At 36.0% G+C, this 11421-nt stretch overlaps 1 protein-coding gene across 1 annotated transcript in view; it reads right to left on the reverse strand.

The window, feature by feature from the left end:
• Positions 1-261: 261 nt before the first annotated feature.
• The window catches only part of Ccnb3 (cyclin B3), a 46827-nt gene continuing 35667 nt past the window's right edge, over positions 262-11421 (reverse strand). The window contains exons 8-11 of the mRNA XM_021188142.1: positions 10502-10639; positions 6415-6570; positions 5567-5716; positions 262-396 (exon numbers count right to left, since the gene is read on the reverse strand). Of these exons, the coding sequence (XP_021043801.1) occupies positions 262-396; positions 5567-5716; positions 6415-6570; positions 10502-10639 (579 nt within the window). The remainder of the gene's footprint in view (positions 397-5566; positions 5717-6414; positions 6571-10501; positions 10640-11421) is intronic.

The raw sequence follows: 11421 nt of genomic DNA on the forward strand, positions 1-11421 counted from the left end.
AGAAAGAAAGAAAGAAAGAAAGAAAGAAAGAAAGAAAGAAAGAAAGAAAGAAAGAAAGAAAGAAAGAAAGAAAGAAAGAAAGACTCCACTGGAGAAATGGCACATTAGAGCCTCTGGCTTCCTATCTGGCTTCAACTGTAGAGTAGAAAGGAAGGTGCAAAGTTCCTGAATCCTCTTTTTAAAGTGGGATTTGTCTAGGCCCACTATTTTAAAGGTTTATTATGAATGAGTATAAACTCCACTTTAACTGTAGTTTGGTACTTACTCTTCAGAAAACTTCTCAAACACATTCTTGAGAACAGTATGGGATCGGGAGCTCAGCAAATGGTTTAGCTTCCTGACCAAGATATGGAGTTCTGCCAGCTTGTAGCCACTGGAATATTCCAGTGAAGGAACCTGACAAAAAGAAGAATGAACATTAACTTCTATTATCGGAAGTATACCCTGACCCCAACTATGCTTTTCAAGTCCAAACATTCCATCTCTGGTTTAGGCAGGGAAATACTCAAATCATTTCAAATCCTCATACAGTATAGAGACTGACTAAAAATTATAGGCTAGCACCTAAAAGAATAAGTTTTAAGCACAAACTTCCAAGATGATTATGTTCAAGTGTTATCATTTATGTTAGCCCTAATTAACTAGACCTAAATAGTTCATGGATGTTAGAATCCACCAAAGACCAAGGAATAGGTTTTAGAATTTAATCCTAAACATATCATACTTATTCCTTTAGTGCCTCACATCTTTTCAGTAAAAAGATTGTCCACATTAAATCTATCCTCTCACAAGTTTCTACTCATCTTTCAAGACTGAGCTTAAAATTTACCCTTGTAGTATGGACAGAGAGTGAAGCATATGGAATTAGACAGGAAGGTGCAGGAAAGCAAATGTGAAGGTGTTCGTTAACTAAAATTAATAATGTATGAAAAAGCCATATAGAAACCCAGAATGTTGTGAGCTAATGTTAAAATATAATTTTAAAAAGACTTTAAACAACAACAAAAAAGTATTGAAAGTTGCAAGGAAAACAAACAAAACAAAAACTGAAGTCATATATAAAGGAAAATCCATGAGAATAACAGCTGACTTCTCAATGAAAATTTGAAAACGAGAAGGATGATGCTTTCAAATTCCCAAAAGACCATGATCGCCCATCTTGACCATACTCAAAAATATCTGATATAGTTAAAGGAGAAAGACAGACTTTCCAAGATACAAATATCTCTAAAAATATCTCCAACAAACTAAATGTAAAGAAAATGTAGGAAACAATGTTTTGGGCTATAAAGAGCAATGAACATAGCCAAGAAACTGAGGATAGAAACACAAAGCCATAATTACTAAGATACAAAGTAGTGCTTGAAACACAAACAACAATTCCAAAAATCAACAACACAATGGCCGCAATTAACACAAAAATGTCAAAAATAGCTTTAAATATTAATGACCTCAATTTTCCAATCAAAAGATACTGTCTGGCTGAACAGAAGAAACCAAAATCCACCTATCAAGAAACACAGCTTTAAAGATAGTCGGAGCAAGAAGCAATGAAACATTATTAGTATAATACCTGACAACACACACTCCACACTCAAAGTAATCAGAAGAGATAAAAGAGAACAATTCATTCTAATCAAGGGAACAGTTAACAAAAAAAATATTACTATCCTATATATGCATCAAAACCTGGGGTGTACAATTTCATTTAAAAAATTACTACTGAATTTAAATACAGATTAACTTCAACCCAATAATAATAATTATAGGTGGCTTCACTATCCTACTTTCTCCAATAGACAAGTCATTTGCACAAAAACTAAACATAAAAGTATTAGAAATAAATAACAGCATATATCAAATACAGATATATACAGAGTATTCTACCCAAACACTAAAGAATACCCATTCTACTCAGTAGCACACAGAAGCATCTCTAAAATAGGTCACATCCTGGGGCACAAAACAGATCTTTAAACATTCAAAAAGATTGAAATCATTCCTTGTATCTTATCTGACCACAATGGAATAAAACTTAAAATTGACATAAAAAAAAAAAACCTCTCTAATAAATATACAAAGTCAGGGATATTAAGATACTCATTGCTTAATGATTAATGGGTTAAGGAAGATATCAAAAAGGAAAACACTTCTAAGAACTAAATAAAAATGAAACCACAACACAAGAAAACCTCTGGGATGTAATAAAAGTAGTCCCATAAGGGAAGTTTATATCTCTAAGTGTCTATATTTAAAAAAGAAAAAACAGAAAAGAACATAAATAAATATCTTACTGATAAAACTCAAATTTTTGAAAAAATAAGAACAAACTAAAACCAAACCCAATTGATGGCAAAAAATAATAAAAATCAGAGCATAAACCAATGAAAAAGAAAAAAAATCAATAAAATAATCAGCAACCTTAAAACTTTTTTTTTGTTTGTTTGTTTTTGTTTTGGATTTTTAGAAGATAAACAAGACTGACAGGCCCTTGGACCAACTAATCAAAATAAAGAGAGGACCTGAATGAACAGAATCATAAATGAACAGGGAAATACTACAATGGATACCAGAGAAATTTAGAATGTTCTTAGGGAAATATTTTTTAAAACCTGCACGCTATTAAGCTGGACAACCTAAAACAAATGGGTAAGGTTCTATATTCAGCTAAACCACTAAAATTAAACCAAAAAGTCAACTATCTGAAGAGATCCATAACAAATGAAAAACTGAAATAATAATAAAAGGCCTCCCAGCACCCCCTCAAAAAGGTCCAGTGCTACATGGATTCACCAATGGAATTCTACCAGACTCTCACAGATCTACAACTAATCTTTCTTAAAATATTAAAAAAAAATAGAACCAAAAGGAGCACCTCCCAGTTACTTCTATGAAACCAGTAACACTCAAGTACACAAACCAGGTAAATACACAATACAAAAAAGCCAATATCCCCAGTGAACATACTCAAAAATACTCAATAAGATACCTGCAAAAAGGATATAGATATGCATCAAAAAGATTATACACTGTGACCAAATCTAACTTATACCTGAAATGAAAGGACTGTTCAACATTTGCAAGTCAATAACAACTGAATAAGCCTCCGACAAAAATCTAACACATCTTCAGGATAAAAGTCCTAGAGCAGCAGTTCTCAAATGGTGGATCGTGACCCCTCTGCAGGGGGGTGGGAGTTGAATGACCCTTTCACAAGGGTCACACATCAGATATTTACCTTACTATTTATAACTAGCAAAATTACAGTTATGAAGTAGTAACTAAAATAAATTTATGGTTGTGGTCACCATGTCTGAGGTATTAAAGGGTCACAGCATTGGAGGGTTGAGAAGCACTGTCTTAGAGAATGTTGGGCTACAGGGAATATACTTCAACACAATAAAAGCTATCTATGAGAAACAATAGCCAGTATCATCTGAAATGAAGAAAAATTTGAAACAATCCCACTGGAGTCCAGAATGAAACAGGTATGTCCATCATCCCCACTCCTTTTTAACATCGTACACAAAATTAGAGCAATATGACAAAAAATTAGAGGGATACAAGTGAGGAAATAAAGTGTCAAACTATCCTTATTTGCAGATGATATGATAGTATATAATAGAGAATCTAAAAATTCTACCAGAAAACTTCTAAAAATGTTAAATAAATTCAGCAATGTGGTACAATACAGAATCAACTTTTATAAATCAGCAGTTTTTCTAACATTAGCCACAAACATCACAGAAAAGGAGATTATGGATACTCTCATTTACAGTGATTTGAAAGAAAACAAAGTGTCTAGAAATAAATGTAACCAAGGAAGTAAAGAACTCTACAATGAAAACTTTACACCTCTGAAGAAAGATACAGAAATACATACTAAAAATAGAAAGATATGGCATACTCATGCATTTGTAGAACTAATTTTGTAAGAACAACTCATTTTATTAAAGCAATTTACAGATTCGGTGCAATCCAAATCAAAATCCCCAATCTCATTCTTCACAGAAAGAGAAAAATAAAAATCCTAAAATTCATATGAAACCACAGAAGACCCTAGAACGCCAAAATAATCCTGAGAAAAAAGAACAACATTGAAGGAATTACACTGAAGGTATTAAGATATATAACAGAGCAATAGAAATAAAATCAATATGATTCTGGCACAAAAACAGACATGTAGACAAAAAATGATATTGAAGACACAAATATGAGTAACTTCAGACACTTACTATTTGAAAAAGATGCCAAAATCATAAACTAGAGAAAAGAATACATCTTCAACAAATGATTCTGGGAAAACTGACTGCCCACATGCTGAATACATCTAACCCATACTTATCACTTTGCCTAAAAGTTACCTTCAAATGGATCTAAGACTTAAATATGAAACCTAGAACACCAAGACTTCTAAGAAAAAAAGAGAAGTAGTACTCTATACAATGTAAGTGTGTAGAAAGGAACTTCCTGAATAGGATTCTACTTGCTCCCCAACTTAAGGCCAACAATTGACAGCATGACTTCATAAAACTATAATGCTTCTGCACAAATTAAGAAATAATCACCTGGAAGAAGAGGAATCCCACAGAATGGAAAGTAATCATTGCCAGCTATGCATCTAACAGATTAACATCCAGAATATGTAAAGAAGTCAAAAATCAACTAGTCAAAAATGAATGCTTCAGTCAAAAAATGGGCTTGGGACCAGAACAGAATATTGTCAGAAGAAGAAAAAATGGTTAAAAAACACCTCAAAAAATGTTCATCATCCCCAGTAATTAGGGAAATGGAAATAAAACAATTTTGAGATTTCATCTTACCAAGTTATAATGCAAAAGATTGGTAGAAACATGAAACACTTAAAACTGCTAGAAAAAATACATTTGGTGGCAGTCCACCAAACTGCCTATGTAGCTTTCTCAGCATTCAAAAGTTTGCTAATCAAGAGTGGCTCAGAATTTCTAGATAAGAGGTCTTAGAAGTGGATCAAAAAGTGCATTGCTACCATATTGTCTCTCCTTTGATTATATTTTACACATCTGTAAGAATTCAAAGTTACTTTTCTCTGCAATGTTTTATAAAATTGAGGAAAGGATCAAGTATGAATTCTAATTACAGGTGTCTGCAAGTGTTGGGAGGCTTTCTACCCGAAAGGTAGTAATAGAGGCATGGCCTGTTAGCCACATGGACAGATCCTGCCACTAGCCTCTGGGTCAGTGTTTCTCACTCTGTGTGTGTGTGTGTGTGTGTGTGTGTGTGTGTGTGTGTGTGTGTGTGAATTTTCAGGTATCCTGCACTATCATTGTCCACCTTATTACTTTGAGACAGAGTGTCTCACTGAACCTTAAGCCAAGCTGGCAGCCAGCAAGTTTCCAATGATTCTCCTGTTTTGACACCCCCAACTTCCCCCAACACACACACACACACACACACACACACACACATACACACACACACAGAGACACACACACACACACGACTAGGGGCACAATCAAGCCTGGTTACATGACATGGGTGCTGGGGATTTGGACTAAGAAGTGACTGAGCCACCCCATCCATTTACACAATCACTGAGATTCCTCATATAGAGGGCCAAGATGAAAGAGGCTGCAGCTAGCTTTGAAGGCCTCTCTTCAATATACTCATATTCCTGCAGGGTCATCTCACAGATGAAGCGGGATAATGTTAGTGTCTTCATGCTAGCATGGATACACTAAAGGAAACAAGAAGAACGGTTAGCAATCAATTCAGAAAAACAGTCACAGGATGAAGAATCTCTTTCAAGTTATCTCATTCCTAGTCCACACGGCTCTCTACTTGAATAATGTACTACTTCTGCCCTTTTGCAGACCCCTGCCTACAAAAATGCAGACATTCTAGAAGAAGCTTATGATACTGGCATTGGGGGGGGGGTGAGATCTTTAAGGCTCCTGATCTACCAAGTGACTCTTCTTGCTATAGTAGTCATCCTTTGATGGGTCAAAGTCTCCTAACTGTGACTCTGCACATAGTCCTACACTCTAGGGGGTGGTTCATGCTCTGAAACATTCTGTTCCTTCTTATGTTTGAAAAATTTGTAACTTATAACATACATAAAAGCATACATAAAACAACTGAAGGACACAATGAATAATTATACGGTGATATTCCTCTATAACGAATATTCAACTAAGGAAAATAAGATTGCCAACATTTCCCCAAAATGTATTCATCCCCTCCTGATCAAAGAATATTTTTACCTCACCCTCTACTTTGCCCCTATTCCAAAACCTTATAGCTACATCACAGAAATCTATGTTGTACACCACCCCAAGTATCTGATAACCTTTCACCTAGAATTCTGTCAGACACTCTGGGTATAGAAAAAAATAATCCAGAAATCAAAATAACTTAGCTGTGTCTCCCCATTACCGAAGCATATCTACGCAGAAAATTATATGCTGTGGGAATATTGATGTCAAAGTTGAGAGTTTTCAGGACGCTGCTTTCCAAGGATACCATATCATTCTTCTGATAAAGATCTTCACAAATGAACAGGAACTCTTGCAGAGAAGGGGGATAGGATTCCTGTGGATGGAAAGAGACACAATAATCCATATATATTTACTCTCTCTTTTAGTCTCTAATTATGATAAAAGGAAAATAGGGAAAGAAGTGAGGGATAAGAAGGAGTTGACCACATTTCTAGACATAGACTTTCAGGGCAGAACTGAGTCAGTTTTAGTTCATTTGAATGGCTCAACAGAAAGGGAAAAAAAGAAAACAGAAAAAAGAGAAGAGTTTGCTGACCTAAATTCTACCAACATCAAGCAGAGGGCAGGGCTAAAGGTTATGGTACTTACACAATGCTAAAAAAAACCCAGCCTAACATGTAATAGCATCTGAGAGTAGGAATGGTCCTTCCTGGTGGGTGAGACTAGAACTCAGAATAGAGAGAGCCAAAGCCTGCTATGAGAAAGGAATGTAAGGAAGCCAAAGAAAGATGAGCTAGAGATAGAAAAAATATACATGGCAGGATGGGAGGAGCTAGGAGTACAAGTGTGCTATGAATACCACTGTGCCTAGAGTGCCTTCCTATCCCATGTTCTCTAGAGATTGAACACTGGCTTGAGGAAATCATGAGGATATAAAAAACCCTTGATGTTTTTACTCAACCTAGAGCTCACTGTACACTCCAGCCTTACTTTCCTCTTTACCTCCTTGCTGTCCTTCCCTCCTCTCTCTTCCTCTCCCTCCGTTCCTCCTCCCCTTACAAAATCATCAGGTTCACATACCCCTGTATTACTTGTTCCTTTTACCACATTCATCCTAATTCCACACCTCCCTTAAAAATTCTTTTGGCTCACTTGTATAGTGATATTCCCCACTCCTGCTCCCTCCTCCTATGTTCCATCTTTACTTTCCTGGGTTTTGCAGTTACTTCAGGATATATTCACAACTGAAGATTTGGAGTTAAAAGGCACCAAACCAGAGAACACATGGCATCTATCTTTCTTTGTTTGGGATACCTCACTCAATATACTATTTCCTAGCCCCATTGCTTTACCTCCATTTTTCACGATGCAGTTTTCTTTACAGCTGAATAGCATTCCATTGTATATACATACAGTTTTAATCATCCATTCAATGATTGAAAGACATTTAGATTGTTTTCATTTCCTATTCTGAATAGAGGCACATATGCATTGTTAAACATGTTATTTGTGAAGTTGGAATATCAAGTCCTTAGGATATCTGCCAAGAAGTGGTATACATGGGTCATATAGTTTATTTATTTGTAGCTTTTTATTTATTTGAGGATTTTCCAAACTTAATTACAGAATGGCTGTACCAATTTTACTCTCACCAATAGTGAATGATGGTTCCCCTTCCCCCATATGCTCTCTAGCATGTATTGTCATTTTTTTTTTGTAATGCTTTACCAAGAGCCACAGATTACCTACCAAACTTCTCAGAACCAGGCAGGAGAAATCTCTTTTCAAGCTGTTAGTCAGGACAGTCCAGAGGACAACCAAGACAATATAAGCTACTACTGTTATACTTGGGTGGCTCCCAGAGATTGAAAGAAAGTATCTGTTGCTGGAAACATCACACACTTTGGAAACATACAACTTTGGATGGAGAATTTAAGATGGATCTGGCCTGAAAATTTCCTCCCTAAAGTCTAGTTTTCAAAGTACCAGAAGCAATCAACAGTCCTACCCAGCTATGATACTTGTAACCCACAACAATGATAAGCACAGCAGATATCTCTAAGGTGCAATAGTGACATTCCTGTCTTGGTGGTAATCATCAGCTGTTTAATTAGACTTAAGGCCACCCACCTCAACAGGAAGAAAACAACTCCTGTTCCTGGAAACCTATCCCACTTCCCAGGGCTAGTGAGGTATTGATCTTAGAGAAGAGCCTACTACTGGTGCTCCACTAAACCAGCATAATTCCTAACTGCATTCTAAAACTTCTTCTTATACCTACAGGTAAGTGTAATTCCCACCTTTCATCAAAGAAGCTTCACTTTTTAGCAGCAGGTGGAGGGCATTAGAGAAAACCATAAATAGTAAAGATGCAGAAAGCAAATGATCATGGGGTAGCTACACCCAGTTGGTATAACTACAAGTACAAGACAACACCCACACCTAAGACTTAGGAAAACATTACAGGAAAGTGGGTATAAAGATTATAAGAATCAGAGGGCTAGGAAAGCCTGCTGTGAGATACACCTAGAAATCACAGGAAGGATATATCCATGAAATCTCAATAATATGGCTGTCTAAACAAAACCCGAATGATGACAACACCAACTGGCATATTAATGTGGAAGCAGAAAACCTCACAAGCCCCACTTCTATTCAAGGAATTACGGGCAATTAATAACTGCTGGGCGGAGGGAGGAGGTCCTCCTCAGAGATGGTTCCCTTATTTGATTTTTCTATAGCAAGTGGTCAGCCCTGAAATCATGTACATACAAGCAATATTAAATGAACTCAGCAGGTGGTATATTTATGTGTGTATGTACATAGACAAGAATAATTAAAGAAAAAGAAGTTATGAATTGGAAATGGAGTTAGGGATGTTGGGGGACAGAAGAAGGAAAGGAAATGGGTAAAGACTATAATTACATTTGAATTAAATTTTTATAACTTAAAAAATTCTCTTGCAGGGGCTAGAAAAATAGCTCAGCTTTTAAAAGTACCTACTGCTATTGCAGAGGACCTGACTTTGGTTTCTAGCATCTATATCAACTGGCTCATAGCTGCCTATAAATTCAGCTCCAGAGACACACAACAACATTAATTTCATGTATATCTGCACTCACATGTACAGACTCCCACACAGACATAGACACATTATTAAGAAATAAAAACAAATCATTTTTTTAAAGTCTTCTAGTAAAAAAAAAAAGTCTTCTAGCATTTCTAAATCCCATAAGGGGAAGATATCCTTCCTCCACTAGACTTAGTAGATTCTCTTCTGACCACAAGAAGAGGAGTATTCCTGGCTCCAAAGCTCGGTAAATGTACCCCATAGACCTCTTTGTCTTTCTTCTTACTCTACCTATGCCCAGCCTTGAAAGTAAGGTGTAGAACAGCATCTCTAATGATAAGTACAAAGGTGCACATGAGCAGAAAAGCGACAACATAGAGAGGGAGAAACAGAGAAGGTAGAAAAAAATATAGGTAGCAAGGGGAAAGGAGAAGGGAAGGGAAGGGAAGGGAAGGGAAGGGAAGGGAAGGGGAAGGGAGAGAGGGGGGGCATGGGAGCCAGTAGATACACCAAAAAATAGCTAAAAAATGTTTGAACCTTAAAAAAAAACTAGTAAAGTTGCTATCTTCTCTTAAACACTAGTTTGATACTTCTAACATAATTGAAGGAAAACTTAAAGAGTTGAACAAGATCATTAAGTACCTAAATAAAGGAAAAATGAGAGAGATTAGCAAGAAAAGATCAGTTGTCTTTATACTGTTTATACTATTACTTCAAAAATAACTATTTCACATAGGCCATTTTAAACTCACTATAATCTACACCAAACCATTTTCTATTGTCTCCAGTATCCCACTTTGTTTTATTATATGTGCAGACAAGGATCTAGTTGGTGGAACAAGAAAAGCTTTGTGAAGAGGGTAGGAAATCATGAATAAACAGAAGTTGTTGTTTTTTTTTTTTTTTTTTTTTTTTTTTTTTTTTTAGCAGAACAACCTATCAAATTAGGTGCCTTTCCACATACATATTTTCAAAGACTAAACAATTGAACCTTGCTGATACCAGGACAAATATGCCACCATTGTCAACCAATGACTTTCCAGATTTGAAGATATAAAACAAAATTTTGATAAGGTGTATGTGTGTGTGTGTGTGTGTGTGTGTGTGTTTGTGTAATTTATATACACATATAGATAAATTTATAGACATGTATAAACATATTTTTCCATATACATTCTATGTTTAGGATGGATATTTGTTAAGTTTTTCTCAGACCTTGAGGATTCAGACTCACCTCAAATTTGGCTGCAATCATGTAAGTAGTGGAACCAAGGAGTTGTAGATGATTCTTCTTGCATTGTGCCTTCATTAGGTAGAGATCCATTAGCTTCACTGCCAAATACAGGGTCTCATGGCTCATTTGAAAGTATGTCTGAAGGAACAAATAAGATAGGAATCTATATATTTTCTAAATAAATAGCTAGCTCCAAAGTAATCTAGAAACCTTGCCTGTCTGAAGCATCAAGGACAGCCCTAGATAGTTTGTACTCTGCTAGGAATATGGAAATTTGTGCAGAAAGGTACCAACATATACCTTAGTCCAACCCCTCGAGGGACCCTACAATTATCTGTAATTATCATTTGGACAGAAAATCAACCTTACAAGCTAGTCAGAAAATGTATACCCTGTCTGTGATTGCCTCAAGTCCACATTCCCTTTTTCCCCTTAATCTCTAATACTCAGATTCCTGTTTTCCTTATTTATGAGTAACTTGTAAACTCCACAGAGATAGTGTTTCTTAAGTTCTAAAACACAGAGATGGGGTGAAAAGTCAGGTTCATAACAGGTCCATCTTCCCCTCTAGAAGTTCTAGTAAATAATATATTATCTTTCCTTTTTTAGTTTGTAGAGGCAACTCATTTTTTTAATCTGTTGCATCTTTCATCTTCCAAACCTATGAATAACCAGACAAATCTTTCTCATATTACATTACCTGGTCTCCCTGGTCCACATTTAAGGACACCCGTAAATACATAAGGCTCACTCTCATAGTCTGAGATCATTGGTGTATCACAAACTGGGCTGATTATCCACTTTAACATTTCACAGGAACTGGAGATTCTTTTTTTTATTATTATTATTTTCTTTATTTACATTTCAAATGCTATCCCGAAAGTTTCCCATACCCCTCCCCCCACCTCTGTTCCCCTACC

Source organism: Mus pahari, chromosome X (assembly GCF_900095145.1).
Source record: "Mus pahari chromosome X, PAHARI_EIJ_v1.1, whole genome shotgun sequence".
NCBI classification, from domain to species: domain Eukaryota; kingdom Metazoa; phylum Chordata; class Mammalia; order Rodentia; family Muridae; genus Mus; species Mus pahari.